Source organism: Filicampus tigris, chromosome 11 (assembly GCF_054856515.1).
Source record: "Filicampus tigris isolate MCC_2025a chromosome 11, RoL_Ftig_1.0, whole genome shotgun sequence".
In the NCBI taxonomy this organism is placed as follows: domain Eukaryota; kingdom Metazoa; phylum Chordata; class Actinopteri; order Syngnathiformes; family Syngnathidae; genus Filicampus; species Filicampus tigris.
This window is the reverse complement of record NC_141227.1, coordinates 21,936,876-21,958,159: the sequence shown is the minus strand read 5'-3', so window position 1 is coordinate 21,958,159 and position 21,284 is coordinate 21,936,876. Positions and strand designations below refer to the sequence as shown.

Sequence of the window (21,284 nt, the reverse complement as noted above, 5' to 3'; positions counted from 1 at the left end):
CCTTTTCCAGTAGGCCTCACGTTGGCCCGGCATGTTGTGTGAAAAAAAATGGCACTATACTAAAGATGGGCAACAGTAAAATTCGAACCTGCCTGAAAAAGTTAAATAAAAAAAGAAAAAAAAAACAGATTGGTTGAAAATCAACGCGTTCCGTACGAAGCAACATATTAAGCCACCGAATTGATATGAAAGCATTTCAATGACTTATTGTGTCTGTAGTAAAGCGACCATGTATGACTCCAGACATTCATGGCACATTTGTAATCTTATAATTATTTACAGGTGAGGATCCGAATGTGATGACCGAGTGTCAGTATTGCTCTTCACGCCTCTCGGCCTTTGTGTGTTTACCGCCTTATGAGTCCTATAAACTAAACAAAACAAAACAAACAAAAAAAAAAAGCAAGCAAGTCTGTGCCAGCTGGCTGATGTCTGCTAATGAAGCGAGCTGTGACAATAAAGAGGCATTCCTTCACCAACAGATCACATGGCAAAAGCAGAAGCTCACGTACACGCGGCTACCGATGCCTGTCAGGAGACGTTTAATTACCTCATATAAGACGTACAGTTAAACAGCTGCTCTAGACTGGTGCTTTTGACAACAAAGGAGTATTTAAAATTAAGCAACCCGATGGTAGAACAATCATGTCTTTGTGACACGAATAATCTCAAAATGCAACAGGAAATGAAGTTATGAGGAAAAAAAAAAAAATCTACACGATGTAATGTTTCCCCCAAAAATTATGTTAGGCAAAAAAAAATGAAAACAGGAAAAATTCAGAGCAAAAATTAAAAATGAAAGAAAAAAGTCCTTACGTGACATAAGTAGCCAAAGAATTATTTTTCAAAAATCGATGCTACAAGAACAAGGATAAAGCCATGGGAACAGAACGAGAATAAAGTCACACTAGACAATGAAAAAAAAGTCCTGTTGGTAATGGTACAAAAAAATCTAAGAGAACAATAAAATCGTAATGTTATAAGATAAAAATATTACATTACAAGGAATAAAAAAAATACTAAACATTTGTTGACCAGTGTAATAGAAGAAAAAAGTGATAATGTTACCAGAAAAAAAGCTCCTTAATGTTATGAGAATAAAAATGGAACCAGAATAACGTCGTATTGTTAAGGGAAAAAAGACATAATGGTACAAGACTGGGGAATGGGGAAAATGAATACATTCAAAATGCAAACACATCAAATGTCAAACAACTTCCTGGAACAGATTGTGTCAGCGTTCCGAGAATCCGCTGTGCTTATTATTACTTCGAATTGATAAAGAGTCAAAAAGATTATAAAATATGTTCCCGGATCCTAATCATATCCAATCCATTTTGAGCACCTCCTTAATAATAAAGCAAAGCCGCACCTTCAAATTTTCCTCTCCTGGAAGGCGCTCAAGTTGAAGGCCGTGTCCATGAACTTTTTCAGCTCGTTCAGGTGGGTCGACTTGTTCCCCGTCGCGGGCGCGGCGGCAGGGTCCCGCCCGGCATACCTGAAAGCAAAAGGCCAGCGTGACTTTGCCCGAACGTCGGGTCAAACTTGATCCGCGCGTTCTCACCAGACGGGCCTCTTGTTGGCCACCACGGTGAGCAAGCGAGGCCTGACGTAATTGTAGTAACCCGTGTTCTTGTGCTCCTCCTGACACCAGACCAGCTCGGCGCTTTTGTGTTTCTCCACCTCCGCCCTGACCAGGTCGAAAGGGAATGGAGAGATCTGGAAAAGACGAAAGAAGGACCGGCCACTAATATAACAGTGACTCTCACGTGTGGTTACTACTTGTAGTACTGCAACACTCTAAAAACGGTTGGGTTGAAAATAAAACAATTTGGGGTCAAAAACGGACCAATCCACAAATTGGGTCAATTTGACCCACCTTCTTGCATTGTTTGGTACAAAACAGCCCAGTTTTTGGGGGTGTTTTGTATAAAACTATCCATTTTTGCGCATCCCAGAAAGTTGGGTCAATTTGACCCAAATAGTGGATCGGATCCTTTTTTGACCCAAAATAGTGTTATTTTTAACCCAACTGTTTTTAGAATGTGGTACTGTACTCTGGCTCACTCTAGTGCTACTTGAAAGAATCACTGCCCAAGTACACTGAAAAATACGGTGTTGAATTCACTCAATTTTATTTCATCAAGTGGTTGCATGAGAAAAATCATCTGGACCCAAATATTTTTTTTTCAGTGGAGTACTGTAATAGTATAGTCATAAAACCCATGTAGATCCAGATGACAAAATGAAATTTAGTAAATTTCGACACACCATTTTTTTTTCAGTGGATAGCGCAGCTGTATTGAACTTTTTAGTACAATTTTCCGATATTTAGGTGCAATGTTGAAACTGTGCATAATGTTACAGTGAGTTGCAAAAGTATTATGTTCGTGAACACGTTGACCCACTACACTACTGTGTTACAATGTTGGATGACTGACCAATGCTAAAAAAAAAAAAAAAAAAAAAAAAAAAAAAAAGCAATAAGCCAACAACTAACTTTACCATACCTGTGCATCATTTAGTTATCATGTTTCTAGTAACACGACAAAAACATTCAAACGTTTAATAAAGTGCATCATGGCAACTCAGGCTGAAATCTGATTGGACAAAAAAAAAAAAATGGAACATCCACAAACATTTACTAGAAGCAGTGCAGCCATGAGAAATGCAAAGGAATGACAACGTATTAACTTTAGGGAATAAATCTATCCAATAGCAATGTATCTTCATGATTATTATTGAATCTGATACTTTACATCTTTATGAAGTGTGAACAAATGAATGAATAACCGACGTGTGAGCAAATTACAAAGGCGCCATCTGAGTTTCTGGCAACGTTTTCTCTGGCTTTTGATCAGTCCTGAATTTTTCGTGACTTTTCCGGTGTCAATTGTATATAGTGTTTTATGTCAATTTATTGGCTTTATTTATTTATATTTGGTATATTATTTATTGTCTATATTTATTGATACATGTACCACAGCCTGTTATTGTTTTATTGTATTGTAAAGTGCTTTGTTAAAATTGAAAATGGATTAAAATTGTATTGTATTTTTTTCTTTTTGTCTAGTGGCCGTGCTAATTCTGACAAAGCCCCCCGCCCCCCCTCCCCCCCCGAGTGCCGTTCCATTCCAACATGTCGTAGCGAACCTGCTCCAGCCTGACGATGGCGACGTCTTTCTCCAAGTTTTGCCGCTTCCTCTCTTTGCTCAGTTCATAGCAGACTTTCCCCGTGCAGAAGATCAGCCTCCTCACTCGCTCGGGACTTTGACTGGACGGGCCTTCGTCCGGGATCAGCCTCTTAAATCGAGTGCCTATGCAAGTTCATCAAAACATTTTTCTTTTTTTTTTAACCTTGCATCAAAATAGCGGAGGAAAGTGTACCTTTGGCGAGGTCTTTAAAACTGGACCTGGCGTCGGGGTGCCTCAGCAGAGATTTTGGAGTGAATATAATCAGCTGTACAACAAGAAAAGAAAGTTTTGTTGATTTTTTTTTTTTTTTCTCTTCCCCCCCCCCCCCCCCCCCCCCCCCATCAGCACAGGGACAAAGCCGGAGTGTTCAGTCAAGCAAAACCGGAATTGAGACTTTGTACTGAAAAGAATCGCGCAATATTCCCTCTTGACACCCTCACTGATTTGCTCGGGGTAGTTTGTTTTCTCATGCTCGACGGAGCGTCACATTTGTAGGCGACGGGGGATCACTTAAGACGGTCGCTGCAGCTGAAAAGCAGTCAAGGCTGTGCATTGAAAAAAATAATCATTCATGTACAGCCTAAAAGTTTCTGTCAGAAGTCGGGCTGCTAATTATGAAGGCAAGCCTCATTTCAATCGTCTTTGTCTTCATTAGGGTCGCTGGTGAGCTGGAGCCGTTCTCAGCAGATTTTGAGCGAGAGTCGGGGTACGTACAGCGGTATGTATGAAAACAGTGGATATATATCTTAAAAAGAAGGTCAACGTCAATCATTTCAAAACTTTTTACAGCGATAAAGTGTTCTGAAAACCAAGGTTGATCTTTTTGATCCCAATTCCAAACGTACACCATGAATTGCGAACGGTTTGAAATAGAAAGTAGCGCAAAACATTTCGGCTTCTTGAAAGCCAAAAAAAAAAAACCTCAGTCATGCACATGGGCGGAGCCAGAACATGGATAATGGGTGGGCCTGGAAAAATCAGGGTGGGCCTGAATATTTCTCTCACTGAGCAGAATCCTGCTGTCCCGACACAACGTATATTCAAATAAAATGACAAACAGCGTGAAGTACAGATCTTCCTTAGACAACCACAATTACGTCGTTCTTAATATTCAACAAAGCTAAAAAAAAAAAAACACAACGAAACACAAATTCAAAAATAATTTCCTAATAATTTACTAAAAATTTAAAAGTGGTTATTTTTTCATGAATCTCACTGCCCACCCGTGGCTCCGCCCCTGGTCATGCGTTTGACTAACTAACATCAAATGGCCAACGTATCAAAAATGATGACCCAATATCATGACAATGCGGTTAAAATACTTTTGAGCAGTTTGTCATAGACGTGTCATGGTGCTTAAAAAAAAAAAAAAAAAGAGAAAGGAATACAGTCACAAGACGGTTTGTCGTGCTTTACCGGCTTCCTGAACGGCAGCAGAATCTGCCGTCTGAGCACATGACAGTAGTTAGCAGGCGTGGAGCAGTTGACCACGATCCAGTTGCACTCGTACAGCTGCTGCACTTCAAAATCTCCACCAAACTCCTTCATGTGAGGAAAAGAGGAAATGTGAGTTTTAGCAAAAAAGAAAAAAAGAAAACTAATTAGACTCGGGGCTCTGTTTTCATGCCAAGTGCAAGTCTGGCAGGAGGCGCCGTCTAATTCTGCACAGGCAGCCTAGACAAAGTTTTGCTCATTTTGTGCAAGCGGGCACATTTTTTTTTTTTAAAAAAGGCGTGTTGCGCCGTCGTGGGTGTCAACACAGCTGACTGTTTGCTACTAGTCCTTGACATGGAAGAAGAATAAACTGGAATGCTCAAGTCCCGCAGCAGGTCGACTCCCGCAATGTACGTTTAGAAGGAACTGCAAACAGACCGGATGAAATAAAGTTGGCCAACCCCCCCCCCATGCCGTATCCTTTAGTGCAATACGCAAGTTGGAAATATTTTCAGAGGTTTCAGTGAAAATCACAGCGCGTTGGTGTCGGTTTGTGAGAGGAAGCCGGAGTAGCCACGGAAACGTTTTCCAAATGTGCAATTGTACAGGCGGACCTACAGGAAAGTGGTCCGGGTCGTCTTTGCTCATCTGCAGGAAGCGCTCAGGTCGGGCTGAGGAATGTTCCGGACCCTGAAGACAAGGTGGAGAGCGTTTCAGCTCGCACTGTGATGAAATGGATGTGATGAAATACACTCGGACGGAGTTTCCCCATTGAAATGAATTGAAAGTGAAAAATCTCTCGCAGCCACCCAAAAATATCACAAGTGCTTTTTTTTTCCCTTTTTTTTTTTACTTTTTATTTAACTGTTGTATAGTTTTTCTGTCAAGGTTACTATAGTTAACAAAAAGTAGTGAAATAACTAAAACTACACCTGAAAAAAGTCAAAGATTTTCTGTGGCCCAACTAGTCCAAACATGGCATTCTGATTCATATTGTGTTTGTGGAATATGAAATAAGCAGCAAAATCCTTCCATTTTGATCCATGTCAGGGTACGGCCATTTTGACACTTGTTGTCGACTTTGCTGCTTAATTCAAGAAAATGTTTGACTTGACTTCCTCTTTCAGTTAACAAAATAAAGGGCTTCTAAAAAAAAAAAAAAAAAAAAAAAAAGATCAACTTAACGTGCATTTCACATTTAAAAACAACAGCTAATGATAATTATAGAAAAAAATGTCCTTCGTTTTCCTTTTAATCTTGCACTCGACAAATACCCCATATTAAAAATTAAAACGAATAAATACGCAACTAAAACGAAGTCTTTTTGAAAAAATACAAACTAACAAGCCCCCTCCAAAAATTAATCAAAAAACTAACTAAATTCAAAAAACTAAAGCCAAAACCAAATGAAAGCTTAGCTATAATGAAAAACCCAAAAGTAACATAACCAAAAACTCTTTTCTACTGACACAAAAAGGCCTATTTCTTTCAACCCATGTTCACAAACCCAACGTAGTGAGCGCCTCTCCTTTGCCGAGGCACGACATCCGCCTCGCACAAGTTGCTGATTAGACGAGCCGAACCATTATTGCAAAGGAGTGCCTCTGGCTCTGTCACTGTCAAATGCCACTCTCACCATTCCCTCCATCCCGTGTGGGAGGAGCAGGACAATGCCATTGTGGCGGACCCACTTGGCCTGCCCCGAGCTGATGAACTGGTCGATGATGCACTGGGCCGTGTTGTGAAAGTCTCCAAACTGCGCCTCCCACAGGACCAGGGCGTCGGGACTGGCCATGGCGAAGCCCAGCTCGAACCCTGGGCACAAAAAAGGTGGTCACGGGGCGGCGATCGGTTGATGTTTGTGGTTGGGGGGGGGGGGGGCACCTACCGAGCACGCCGTACTCGGACAAGGAGCTGTTGCAGACGGTGTAGGGGGCCTGGTCGGCCCACAGGTGGTTCATGGGGACACAGATGCGTTTGTCCACCTCTTGGTCATGGAGAACATGATGACGGTGACTAGGAAACAACAGAAAAGGACTGAAACAATATTGCACAATTGCGATAATCTATTTCGGTCATGTCATAATGTAATTAGGATACATGGCAATAATGACAAAATGAAAATCATTCAATTTATTGGGCTGCCCCTTTTGGTGTACCGGGTTTGGCCACCAGGGGGCAGTAGAATACTCTCCTACAGAGACAAAACTGCAAAAAAATATTGGTTGATTTTCACAGAGGATAAAGAACATATGCCTGTGAGCACTGTGGGATAGGGACCGGGCCAAGCGGTCAATAGTGAAAATCGGCACATAATTCAATTTTAAAAATTTGTTTAAACTGAAAAAATTCTTGTGGAAAAAAAAAAAAAGAGAATTAGCCTACAATAAGCATTTTTCACAAAAATAGGGTTTGGCTCACCCCTGCCTTTTTTATTTATTTATTTATTTTTCAAATAAAATCTATTGTTAAATTAATGCTACTCTTTGATAATGTCAATCAAAACAGACTTTTAGTGTACTGTATCTAATATTATTTTAATATTAATTTAATATTTTAACAAACGGGTAACGGGTAAAAAAAAACATGATATCAGCACTTGAAATGTCATTTCTAATTACCATCTACAGTACTCTAATGAGGTTACATGATACATAATTGTTTGTTGGATGCTTGTTCGAGATTTGTAAGATAATTATCCCACCACACACAAACATAACTTCACACAAATAAAAACATACCAACAACCCACACACATGCAAAATTCTAATACACAAAGACACACACAAATATGACGGCAACACAACCTTACATACACACACAAACGAACGCATACATAAAAGTAACGCGCAAATCTTTACACACACAAAACCTTACACACGCGCCCACTCAAATACTTTACACACGTGCTCACATGCTCACACACAATCTTACACGCGCACGCACACGCGGTATGTCGTCTGTCTTCGGGGGCCCCATTAGTGGGGAAAAGAGGGCGCACGCATTCCCACACCCAAACACGTCAAGTTTGGCGCGCCGCCGACGCACGCGCTCAAGCGGAACGCGGCAATATGCTCGGCTCCTGTGAGTAGAGGACGCGAGCGGCCGGCAGGAGGAGGAAAACAAAGCGCAGGTGGGAGGAGGCCGCCAAGGTGTCAAGTACGAAGTACGGTACGCGGCAGACTAGCGAGCAAGGCGCCGCAGAGCGGCTCGAAAAAGCCTTTTCGATAGAAAAGTCAAGAAAGACAAACCAAAAAAAGGCCAGTTAGAGTGTGACAGTGGTGACAAGTAACTAAGTACAAATATTTTTTTTTTACGGTATTTGAGTAGATTTTCAGGCTCAACTTTTTACGTCAAACATGAAGTAAAAATGAGCACGTTAAGTCGAATTTACAATTCAAATATCCCCTATTGAAATATTGTGTACTGCTGGTCTGAAAAGAAGTGGGGGCAAGTTCAAATTCATTTAAGAGAAGCTTCTTCTAGACAAAAGTAGCGCTTAGCTGCATCTTGTGGCACCTCGGTGCCCAGGAACAATATTGAAGTGAGTTGGGGGTTTCATTTAGACCAACGTAGTGCTTTGCTGCATCTTGGCAACAAGGAACTACAGTAAAGTGTGTTGAGGAACTTCACCTACACAAAAATAGTGCTTTGACACCATCATGTGGCATGTTGGCACGATGGAACGATATTTCAGTGAGTTGAGGGGCTTCATTAAGACAAAAGTGGTGCTTTGCTGCCATGCCGTGGCATCTAGGCACCAAGGAACTAAGTTGTGGAGCTTCTTTTAGGCAAAGCGAGTACTTAGTCGCATCTTGGTGCCGATTTGTGGCGCTGATTTGGTTGTTGTCAACGCGACGCAGACTCACCTGAAGGTTCCCCTTTCCACGTCTTGGCCGCTGAGGCGCACGTGGATGCCATCTTTGAGAAGCGACCCGAAGGCCATGTACTCTCCCAAGGCCCAGTCCAGCTGACCGTTCCTCACCAAGTCTGCTCGGCTACGCAGGATACGAGACAGACCTTGTAAAAGGGGGGGGGGGGGGGTGAATAAGAAATAAAAACATTGATGAGCAAGCAGAAACTGTAAAATGACAGGTGGTGTTGTCAATTGTGGACACTAAAAGTCTGGCTGATGTTGGGAAAGGAATTCCAAAGCGAATAAACTCTCTGTACAACCACTGTACCGGTGTTGTACAGCACTCTCACAGGCCACTACATTAGGTACACAATCCAATGAGCTCTAATGTATGTGTATTATGTGTATTATCGGGCCTGTAAGAAAAAAACGGATGGAATCGGTTTAGATTCAAACGACGCATTGAATCAAACCGCCACATTCACAGTATAGATAGAGAGATAGAGAGAGATACATAGATAGAGATAGAGATAGAGAGAGAGAAAGAGATAGATAGATGGATATAGAGAGATAGATAGAGATAGATAGATATAGAGAGCGATAGAGAGATAGATAGCTAGTTAGCTAGCTAGCTAGATAGATAGAGATAGATAGAGATAGATAGATAGATAGATAGATAGATAGATAGATAGATATAGAGATAGATCTAGAGATAGATATAGAGATAGATATAGAGAGATAGATATAGAGAGATAGATATAGAGAGATAGATATAGAGAGATAGATGTAGAGAGATAGATAGATAGTTAGCTAGCTAGTTAGCTAGCTAGCTAGTTAGCTAGCTAGATAGATAGATAGATAGATAGATAGATAGATAGATAGATAGATAGATAGATAGATAGATAGATAGATAGATAGATAGAGAGATAGATAGATAGAAAACATATGGTGCAAGTGTATTTCACCAGGATGGATGTTAAAATCCTCCAAAGGCACGGAGCTGGCAGTCTGGCCGATATGCTGCAGGACCTCCTCACCCAGTCCTGTGGGGGGGCAAGTCATGGTCTTGGGTTCTCCTTCTTCCGTGAAGAATTCTACAAGTGAAGTGGGCGGAGGGGAACGTTAGTCCTCATCATCCAGCGCCAACGGATAACAGACAACACAGTATTTCTGCAAATACTGGCTAAGGGCGTTTAGTGACACATTTGCAGAATCTACAGTATGACAGATACTTGGCCAGGGTGAGTCGAGCCAGTGTCGTATATGCGAGATCTTCTCATCTTTGGAGCTGCTGTACGCCTCCTCGCATATCTTGTCGTATTTGGCCACTTCCTCCTGCACACGGTCAAAAACATTTCACCCCACAAATATTGCAGAGTGAATGAAAAATAGTCTTTTTGTGACTGTAAAGAGCCTTCTGGATTATGAATGAACTATCAAAGGTCCACATCGCGACGACAAACAATGTCCATCAAGCACCAGTGACTTGTGAGCCTTAGAGGCACCGTAGCTGATCTTAAGACAATCTTATTAAAAATTTTACAAAGCTCCAGTTTGAAATGAGGAAGCCGAGTGATTCCAGTGAGTGAGACACTTGAACTGTAGTGTTTCGCACGGGAGACGTCTGTGAGACTTCATCTGCCGATTGAATTGCAACAGTAAATTGAAACCAACAGAGGCAACACTGCTGCCATATAATTCGTCCGCATATTTAATTGCGATTTCAATCCAGCAAGGCGAAGAAGACAGTATAGTAGGTGCGATGCTTCGTGGGCAAACACATTAGCATACGCCCCTTAATCAATGAATTCATCAATCAAAAGATTGAGCTGCAGCCATTAGTCACAGCTTAATCTTAATTATTCTTTTGGACAAATGCGTGCTTCAAACCTAGTGGCAAATGTTTGGAAAATGCCTGCACACATAGAGAAAAACCTTATATAAAAACACACTAATACTTTACACACACACGGCGCACACACAAAATCTTAAAGTGGATTGTCAACCCTAACATATTTTTTTCAAGAAAATGTTCCAGGCAGGCCCACAAGTTGAAATAGGGCATTCTGACAAATATTGCGTTTGTGGAATAAGTGTTAATCCACTCGTTTTTAGCCATCTCCGGGGGCGGCCATTTTGTCTTTTGTCGGATGAAAATGACATCACAAATGCTCATGTAACGACCAATCACGACTCAGCTTCAGAAAACAGATGAGCTGTGATTGGCCGTTACCTGAGACCTGATTAACTGTGATGTCGTTTTTAGTCGACAGAAATGACAAAATGGCCGCCCCCGGAGATGGCTAAACACGGGTGGATTTTGCTGCTTAATTTCATATTTTTGACACACACAGGTACAAACCTTACTCATACACAAACAATACCAACACAAACCTTACACACACGTTGTAAAAAGTCTCCCCAGATGACCGTTACAAAGGCGGTGTCCATTTTGTCCTGCTATTTGTTGATATGGTGAACGTTCAACGAGGGGCAATCACCTCAAACTCCTGCAGCGTCACCACTCCCTCGCCAATGAGCTTGTCCGAGTACTTCTTCAGCACGTGCTCCTGCCGACGGATCTGCTTGTACATCAGCGGCTGGGTGAACAGCGGCTCGTCCATTTCGTTGTGGCCAAAGCGCCTGTAACACACCTGCCATAAATACACACACGCATACGATACATTCAAAAGGGCTCAAATCAATATTCAAAACATGTTAAAAAAATTTAAAAAAATGTATGAAGTGATACCGTGACCAAAAAGTGTCAAATCAACTTTCCCCATTGAAATGAATTGAAATGTCATTAATGCGTTCTAAAAAACATCGTCAGTGTATTTGAAAATTTCTCACAACTAATATTTTGGCTGGCAGTCAAAGCAAAAAAAAAAAAAAATCCACCAGTGGACAGACCAGGTCAATGACGACGTCCTTGTTGAAGGCATTCCTCCACTCGGCGGCCACGCGGCACACGTAAATGACGGCTTCGGGGTCGTCGGCGTTGACGTGGAAGATGGGAGCGTTGACCACTCGAGCCACGTCGGTGGGGTAAGGGGAGGAGCGAGCCATTCGGGGGTCGGTCGTGAAGCCGATCTGCGGGAGACATCGTCAAAGGACATGAAATCCAGAGCTGGGTAATAATAGTTTGGGAGTTTTCATTAAAATCAATTTTTATTTCATTGTGGCTATTGATTTTTAAACTTTGTTTCAATTGTTTTTCAGTTAGTTTGTATGTATTATTATTATTTTTTTTTTTTTTCAAAAATGCTTCGTTTCAGTTGAGTTTTTATATTTCAAATGTCTTTATTGAGCTTTTCAAATTAACATTTCCACAAAAAAAAAAACAGGAGGGAAAAGAAAAAAAAGAAAAGAGAAATGGGCGGTGGCATTTCACATAGCCATTAGTGAATTCAGTTGAGTTGTTATTAGTTTTAGTATCAGTTTTGGGTTTATGTGTGTGTTAAAGTTAAAAAAAATAAAAACTGCAAGGTAAGTATAGCATAGCAAAAACGCAACAAAAATATTATGAACAAAACATTTTAAAAACAACTGTCCACAAATCAAATACAGGTTCTGCATAACAGTCCACAGACTTTGAAATACAATAAGTGCAGTGCTTCCAAAGTCAAATGCATCACAACTCTTAAGGTCTTAAATAAAACCGGCATGGTCTCGCTTTCCATCTGTCGTTTGCCAAGTTGCCAATTTATAAAGTGGATTTGTGGCTAAGTATTCCTCACATAACACTATAGAAGTCACATTCCCATTTGCTTTTATTTATTTCGTTTTTTTTTTTTTTTAATCAAACAATGCAATCCCGTTACCTGATTGTTGACCACCACGTGGATGGTACCATGTGTGGTGTAAGAGGGGAGTTCGCTGAGGTGGAACGTTTCATATACGACGCCTTGGCCGGCGAAAGCGGCGTCGCCGTGCATCAAGATGGACATCACCTAAAAAAAAAAAAAAAAATCTTGTCTATCAAGTTTGAATACAAGTAAGAAAGCTCCATCTTGGGAGATTGCTGACTTTTTTGCCAAACGCGTCTCCCCTGTAGAACTGCTCGGCTTTGGCCTTGCCCTGGACTACCGGATCCACCGCCTCCAAGTGGGAGGGGTTGGCCATGAGGGACAGCGTGATGTTCTTGTCCGTCCCCCGATTTATTCTCTCGTGGTACATCCCGAGGTGGTATTTGACGTCCCCAGAGCCCTGCGGGAGAGTAAGAGGCAGGTTAACGTAAAGCTATGTTGACAAGGGCCGCTAAATTGTTCTCACTTCGTCCGCGGCCTCTAATTTGGGGTCGAACTGACAGAAGATCTGGTTCAAGTCCTTGCGGATCACATTGGCCAACACGTTAAGTCGACCCCTGGAAGCACATCAATAGATCGAGTTGTACCTCGGCTTACGACGGTAGCAGCAAATACCCAAAACCACAAATAAAATAAAGAGAATTACAAGTTGTTGTTCATCCAACCAAACCACATTAACTTAACGTTTCGACAATTATAAACTTTTAAAGAACTTATATTTGAACACAAGCAAAAAATGTAGACATGACATACAAAAAAAAAAAACTCACAGGCATATATTCTTTATCATCAGTTAAAAACGACCAATATTGTGCTTTCACCACTATAACCTGGTATGACAAGTTGCTGAATGTCACAATTTTTGTTTTGTTGAAGTGTTGTTTGAGAAGGTGTCATAGTGATGCACGTTACCGATGCGGCATGCCCATGATCACGCTGTCGATGCCGGAAGAGCTGGAGCTGTCAATGATGGTCTTAAGAGCCGGGATGAGGACTTCGCAGCCCTCCAGTCCAAAGCGTTTCTCAGATGACCACTTCCTGGCCAGGAAGTCCTCAAACCTACAAGATCATTAACAGTACAGCCTGGTTTGAGAATGTGAAGGTACATTTACAAAAGTGAAATTGCTGCCAAAAAGAAAAAGTGGCAGCCACCACAAAATTTTGTGGAAATCAGTTGTCTCTTGTTGATTCTTAATCCAATTGATTTACATCTTTGGATATTCTGATAGCATAGTCACTTTAGAGCGCCTTGTTGTTGGCCATGAGTGCACGTACATCAAGCAGAGAACGAGAAGAGCAAGGAAGCTTTTTTTTTTTTTTTTTAATATTCAAAAGTCTGATTTGACAGCCAACCGGGGGCTTCATGCTGGCATGGCCGATTTAGAGCGCCTCGTCGCAGCACGAAAAAAGCCCAGTGACGACCCAATGGGATATACTTGCGGTATTTGATTGACAGTTAAGCGGAGTCTGATTCCAGCGCATTCAGCACACGCCCACAACATTTGAGAGCGGACTAAAACTTGATTTTATATACTTGTCAATTTTTGCAATCATTCAAATTTGGCAGGGTTGTTAACAACTTCCCTGGGGTGTTACATTTAGAAGTCATTTACTTTCACTTTTCAGGTCCGTTAAAAAGGTTAGGAAAGGCTGATTTAAAGGTTGAGAGTGTTTGTGCTCTTGATGTTGTAAATGAGCAAATGAGCAATGGAAAAAAAAAAAAAAAAAAAAAAAAAGGAAAAATAATGATGCGGTCAAGCTTTTGTGCTCATTTATCACCAGACAAAAATGAGCTCATATAAGGACTAGCTGCATGGTTCCGCGCATGATCCGGTATTGTGCTGTTCCTTAATGAGTCTCGATCCTCATTTTGTTGCTGACCGCGTTGATCTGATCAGGCGAGCCAGCAGCGTTCTCTTCTCGGCACTGGTGAACCGCTTGATTCCCGGAGTCTCAAACTTCTGACGGATCCACTGGCACTGCTCCACGTTGTTGATGAACATGAATTCCACCCCCACGTGACCGCAGTAGGATGCCTGGAATGGGACAATGGAGAAAAGCAAAAAGGGTAGTACACCCCTTGCTAGCTAAAGTGCTTCATGGGAAGGTGGTTAGCTTGGCGTTGAATAAATCAACTACTGAATATACTGTGGGTATGTAACATGGGTTCATGATTGTGTACATGCTAGACGCATGGTGTTGTGTCTTATGTCATACACACACAATTACAAACCCCTTTTCGGGGGTGCGCCGGCTAGTCTCAAATTTTCGCTACAAGCGGCACGGCTCGGTCACTATCCACTGCAAATTGGGGAGGTTCGAAGAACAATTAAAAAATGGTTGCTTCAAAAGAGCGAACAATAATCGGCGATAATTTTTTTTGGGGGGGGGGGGGGGGGGGGGGCTCCGTGTGTACCTCGAGTCGACGTATGACCTCCCTGAGCGGAAGCGTCGTCTCTCCTCCGCCGATGAAGGTGGTGTGAGGCAGGCGGAAGCTCCGGTCCAAGTCGGACTCGTGCAGACCGTAGAAACCTAGTGTGAAGAAACACGTGATTTAAATCTAAAGCGCTTTGAGCAGAATATTATATTCATGTGCATTTTAATAACTTATTCTAAGTCCATCATGGATCCATTTTCTATAGTGTTGAGTAACTCAACTCAACTTTATTTAGAGAGCGCACTTTAAAACCGGCCACAACTGCATACAAAGTGCTGGACATGAAGTAAAAATCAGGCAGATTAAAAAAAAAAAAAAAAAAAAAAAGAAGGTTAATTTAAAACATTCAATTAATAACAAAATAAGTATATACAATAACACACAAAAACAATGCCAAGTCTCTAATTAAGAACGGAAGACTATTACCTCTCTTTTTTGGGGGATAACGGGTATGTTTTTTTTTTTGTTTTTTTTTTTAGTAATTAAAAGAAGATATTTTTCAGTTTAGTTCATTTTTTTATATCAATAAATATTAGCGGTAAATATGCTGTGACGGCTTAAAAACGTCAAATAATATTATTTTTAGGTTTTGATCACTGACTGAACGTCTGTCTTTTCTTTTGTATGATACTATTTTATCATGTAGTATTTTCTACATTGTACACGATCGCAGAAGTCGAGCAGACCACCTGAGAGAGCTGCTGGAGCTCAAAGCTCACTAGGCACATAAGAGGAGACAGGTGCAAATCACATTAACGACAAGGCAAAGAGAAGAAAGGGGCTAAGAATAGAGCCACGTACTGCCCAAGTAAATGGCTCATTATGTTTCATTAGCCAGCTATATCGGCCTTGTGATAATATAACACAGAATGCAATGCAATTCTACCCACTGAAATACACAGAAATGCCATGAATGTGTTCCATCATCCCAAAAATAAGAAAACTCAAATGTTGTAACATGCTTTCACCTGGGACCAGACCTGCACTTGGTTTTACACACCGGTAGACTAGCTTAAGATTTGATGACGAAACAGAAGAAGACTGTGTTGTTTTTTAGCAGAGGATAAAGAATACATGCCATTGAGCATTGTTGTATGCCGTCTGCATGCGTTGCTCACGTTTGTGTTCAAATAAAAATTGTTTCAAGCTTTATAATTACCATAATAACGATGCTACTTTTGTTAGCCCGGCTAGGTTGTTTTTTAGCATTAAGCTAGCGGATAATCATCAGACAAAGTTAATGCAGGTTTGTTCAATACGCGAGGTGCTATTCCCATTGTTTTGTGTGTAGTTAAATGATCTTCTTGCTGCTCGAACACATACTTTTCCCTATAGTGAAAGATCAATCAAGTTTTTTTTTCGAATGAGTGTATTCGGCTGCTCACCTAATTTATCGATGGTGGTGATGAGGTCAGAGGGAACAAATGAGTCCAGGTCCGCGTCCAAGATGCCCAGAGGGTCCAACTGGGCCACATGATGACCGCGGATCTAGAAGCAGCACAGAGACAATCATATAAAAAAAAAAAAAATTATAGTTTGTCATCATATTGTTGAGTATGAACAGCTGGAGATGCCACTTAGTCGCTCCGGAGGAGCCCTGCGGGAGTTTTCTTTCATATCTTTCTGCCACGCGTTTCCACATTGCAACAAGTATTCAGAACGGATCTAACAGATAGTAACTTGATTCATTAGCGGGCGAGTGGAAGCGTCAGCATCTGTTATGTTCAGCCAGTCTCTTTGATATTAACATTTACGTTCAAAAAGTGGGTCGTTTACATAATCCGGAGCAGTGACAAATTTTAACAACACCTTTATCAGCAAGTTGGGATGTGTTTTCACACACATGACAAAATTGTATTTGGGTCAATGTTAACGGAAGTCCATCGGGAAAGTAATCACTCATTAAATGTGTCAATGTCGTTAGCCTAATAGCGTAATTGTGTAAGTCGTTTTTAACTTACTGTCACAAAATCTCTCTAAAAAAAAAAATTTAAAAAAAATACCAATATGCTTACTAGGGCAAAAAGGAACATGCGGTGCATGAATTAAACATTTTGTTAGCCTAATCGCGTAAATGCTTGAGTCATTTTTTTAACATTCTGGGAAAACATGCAAAAGAAACAAATTCAACAAACAAGATGACCATCACATGAAAATCAAGACAAACAAAGAAAAAACATTTTTTGCGATCTTATTGGTACATTTTATTGCCATTGTTGTGACAGTAATTAAATTAAATAACTTGGGCAATTATACTATTAGGCTAACAATTTCTTCAGCTTTGAGAGATCAGTTGAAACATTTTAGCTTTCATCTTGATACCCGTTTCATTTGTTTGTCTAGACTCGCAGTTACTCAGACATTCATTCCTGAAAGGATGACCAAATTTTTGAAACACACTTTGCGGTACATTCATGCGTCGTATGTGGATGACCTGGTAGGCTCTGATGAGCGTGTGCACAGCCAGGTGGTCCTCAACTACTTTCTGTGTCACATCTGGCGAACGGGAAGCGACTCGGCCCTGGAGCAGGGCGGAGGGGCGTCTCTCCGCCTCCTCGCCAAGCGCACCGGAGCTCTGGATGTTCCGGAAGAAGGCGTCCCACGACTGGAAGACAAAAACATGACAAGGAAATGTCACAACTGCTGATTTGAGAAAATGGACTTGATCAAACTCAAAGTCAAAGTCTCCATTTTGTAAATACATTCACATGTGTGTGTGTGTGTTTTGATTTGTTGCACACAGTTACCTCATGCACATTATTATGATCCTCCAGCCAGGCAAAGTACATGTCCTCCACATAGCTGGAGCTACCGGTGACCGCTTGAGAGGGGGTAGCGTCAGAGGAGCACCTTCGCCTGGGATGAGGCCTGCACCTGGCCGGGGTCCCTCGAACCCCTCGCCACCACGGACCTCCTCCACTGCGTCTCAGCGCGCCCGCCAATGCCCGAAACTGACTCATGTCTGAGGGAGAAAGAGAAAAAAAATTGACCGCTCACGTTTGTATTCGTCAACTGTGTGTTGTGGCATTTTTTTTGGGGGGGGGGGGGGGGGGATTTGAGATCAGCACAGATTTTGAGTAAAATATGAAGATTAGGCAGCAAATCTTAGCTTGTCACGTTAAATGAAAGTCGGACAAGTTTAGGGACCAGACGCTCAAACAAATATGTATATGGTATGGTATTCATTTCATACACGCTGTGGTACAACGTGTATGAAATGACGATGTAGCGATGATGCATTGCGTGAATGGCAAACACCATGTAAAAAAAGACAGGCTTGAGCATTGCAATGGTTCAGAGTCGCTTTCGTAATTCTATATCTGGATAGTAATTCTTTTGCCATCAAAAGCCCTTTCTCCATATTGTTCCTATTGTTAATTTATAGTGAAGTGAAGCAGAAGTGTAACATATTAGCATCAGAGTTAATGTTCTGCTTGGCATGTTTCTTGCCACAAAAAGCTTGTTTCCACCACTTCTTAGGTCAGAAACCTCCATTTTCGGTGTTCTACTGCTGATTACTCATATCATTGATAAAAATACAGGTGTTTTTTCAAGTCTACTCTTTCTCTTGGTTGTGCTAATTTTGTCCCAAATATCCTGTGAGTCTGTACTTTTCTACTTCATTAAAGAAGTTGAACGAGTAAAGCTACTTCGGACTTTTTTTTCTTCACTATAAATGTCAGTACTGCTGAGAGTACTTTTGTCACCTCTGTTATGGAATTATCGAACAATTAAAACAACGCAGTTCATCGGAGCCACAACCGACCTTTCATTTAAATCAGCAACAGCTCTTTTTTTTTTTCCCCGACACAGATGCGCTGCAGAGTGAACATCCTGCCGGTGGCAACTTTTACTTCAGGATCGTTTGACTGCGTTTGTGAGCGAGCAGCCCGATCGTAAACATTAGAGGCTACAAATTCAAGCGGAAGCTGCTGCAAAGAGTTAAGAGTTATTTGCGCCCCGTAAAAAACACAAAGTCAAACATGGCGTCGTGCTGCGCTCCTCACCTGCTCTTGCAACGGTGCTTTTAACTTTGCCTTTGTTATGATGCTCGTGTGTGCTATGTGACAGGAGCGCTAATCCGCTGCCTTCAATGTAAATCCTCCATAATCTGCCCGGTGGCCTGTGTGTGACGTATATAGAAGGGTATAAGTGCAAAGGACAACATGTTTAAAAAGCACTTATGTGCGTTCACGTTTACCTTCGACTGCTGCAATGTCATCGCCGCAGACTTCCAGTGTGGGACAAGTGACACGGGGAAGGTGACAGATTTCCAATGCACTTGCGCCACATACGCCCCCGACCAACCCCCCCTGGCCAGTGAGTCAGGTGGTACATCTGCACGACCGTCTGCACCCATGGGTGCTACCACCAAACACACTCAAGCACTTATGCAAACTTAGTAGGAAAAAAATAAAATACAGTTGCTTGGGATGCAATTTCAAAAATGCCGTCTTGGCTCAGCTTTGAATAACACCGCAAGATTCATGTAAAATATTGTACTGTATCTGAATCTGGGCCATTCCACCAATAGGTGCAATGTGCATCCTCAGGAAACCGAATGTGAAATTAACTGAAAACTTTTTATTTTTCAAAGCAAATTGTCTTGCTATTTGATTGCATTTTTAATAAAACTAGTTGAAAAGATTACTTTAAACTTTTCAGTAAACTGGTAAAATAGCATTTGTTGCCTGTTCACTACTGATATTCGACTTTACCATAAAATCTTTTTTTCCCCCCCATAATTGTATTCACTTTATCTCAACTATACTTTACATTTATTTTCTTTTACCACCTCGAAAAAAGTTGGCATACACATGGTTCAAATTAAGTTGCATCGCGGAGCAGGCTATGGGAAGGCCAAATGTAACTTTATTTTTATTCATTATTTTCCTCTAAATTTGATGTTATATTTAATTATAACAAGGGGAGTAGAATCACAGCAGTCCTGTTACCTTAACATTTAAAAACATTCTTTTTTTGAACAACTTCAAAGTCACTGCAATGTGCTTTGTCTCAACATGCTATTAGCATAGATGCTATTGTTATATTTCATGTATTCATTCTATGATAAAAACTCACTTCTGTTACTTTAACCAAGCGAAAAGTGGGGTTCACCCTGAACTGGTTGCGAGTCCATCTCACACAATGGACAATTTAGTCTTCAATGAAGCCAGCAAGCATGTTTTTGGAAAGAGACAGGAAGCCAGAGAACAAAACACATACCAGAGAGACAGCAGAGATTCGAATTGCAAACCACTAAACCACCATGCTGTACTTTCTTGCATTGAACAATCAAAACAGAGTATTATTCTGTTTTGGGTGGGGGGGGGGGGGGGGGGGGAAACCATTTATAGAAGCTATGTAACTTTGGAGAGCGGGGTGAGGGGGGGGTAGTCATTTGGGCAAGTGGTTTCAGATTGATGGGCTAAAAAACAATCAAATAATTGGCCTAGCCCAATTTAAAAATGCTGCTCCTCATTTTGACTTTCATCATTCATACTTGCTGGCTGCGAGCTGGGCGAAAAAAGGGGATGGTTATATACATAAAAAAACCCAGAAAAAACTCAAGTTACTTCTTACTCGTGGTTTCACTTCAAATACTATACCTGTATAAAGTACCTTAATACGAATATTGAAACGATAGCACAGCAAAAACCTAAAAAGTCAGTAAATGCGGTGGAATCATAGATGACAAAAGATGAAACTTCATATTCTAGTATTTTTATTAATTCCCCAAAACAGGCAGTGGAGGTTCTTACGCTAATACTCTCCTTAATCCCCGAAAAATCGTCATCATCATCTCTAATCTTTGCAACCTGCAGACTCATTATTTGCATGCGTCTTTGCCATTGCTCCCCGTATGACCTGCAGAAGGAAGGGTCAGGCAATTATGAACAGAAATGCCATTTTGCCGGGGCGACTCTGCCGCCTGACAAAGACGGAGCGAGGGCCATTTCTTTCCTGGCGTTTCATTAATAGGCTCCGCGGTTGCAAAGACCTGCGCCGCTGGGTAACGGACTACAGGCTCTTGTGTTAAATCACATCCTGTTTAGGATAATTACCATCACGACTACGGATTAAAAAAAAGAAAAAGAAAAAAAAAAAAAAATCAAGTTTGCTCACGAAAGAAAAAGAAATCAGGTGGACATTTAGGCCAGCATGTGAATCCTTGTTGTTGACCGCAGCAAGACTCCTAGTGATCAAAGCTCAGAGAACAAGTTAATCTTTAATTCGGAGGACACGAGCAAAATAAACACGGCACAAAACAAGCTGATCCATACTGTCAAAAGTCAACAGCGTCAGGGGCTGACATCCCCAAAGTGACTTTGTGCCAAAGTCTCGTTTCGGGGCGTATAATGTGTAATCCGTTTAGGAGAGCCGAGCCTTGGTGCCGCTCGTGGATTTCCAAGTCGTGACGGTACTTAGGGAGCCTAATTCATCTAATAAAGCATGTATGAAGGCCCAATTTCATTTGCCGTGGGAGCTTTTGGGCACGCGGAAATCAATCACATTTCACATCATTCAATAATGCATGATTTGGTGAAATCAA

The 21,284-nt window shown here is 41.4% G+C and overlaps 1 protein-coding gene across 1 annotated transcript; it reads right to left on the bottom strand.

The window, feature by feature from the left end:
• Positions 1-519: 519 nt before the first annotated feature.
• ogdhl (oxoglutarate dehydrogenase L) lies at positions 520-18,702 on the bottom strand. The gene is made up of 23 exons (XM_086044317.1): positions 18,498-18,702; positions 17,479-17,693; positions 17,166-17,336; positions 16,117-16,219; positions 14,711-14,826; positions 14,176-14,330; positions 13,207-13,353; positions 12,761-12,851; positions 12,515-12,694; positions 12,310-12,438; positions 11,399-11,578; positions 10,987-11,139; positions 9,718-9,820; positions 9,451-9,579; positions 8,499-8,649; positions 6,518-6,645; positions 6,266-6,444; positions 5,248-5,319; positions 4,612-4,737; positions 3,388-3,460; positions 3,154-3,317; positions 1,565-1,719; positions 520-1,498 (listed from the first exon to the last, which is right to left on the bottom strand). The coding sequence occupies exons 1-23, from the start codon at positions 18,502-18,504 to the stop codon at positions 1,375-1,377; spliced, it is 3,051 nt and encodes a 1,016-aa protein (XP_085900443.1). The 5' UTR covers positions 18,505-18,702; the 3' UTR covers positions 520-1,374.
• Between the last annotated feature and the right edge of the window lie 2,582 nt (positions 18,703-21,284).

What these genes read in the sequence shown, in the direction of transcription:
- ogdhl (XM_086044317.1), bottom strand. An exon ending in TGACGCTGCAGGAGTTTGAG is followed by an intron (nt 9,821 to 10,986) that starts GTGATTGCCCCT and finishes GACCGTGTGCAG; the next exon opens with GAGGAAGTGGCCAAATACGA. An exon ending in TTTTAAAGACCTCGCCAAAG is followed by an intron (nt 3,318 to 3,387) that starts GTACACTTTCCT and finishes GAACTTGCATAG; the next exon opens with GCACTCGATTTAAGAGGCTG.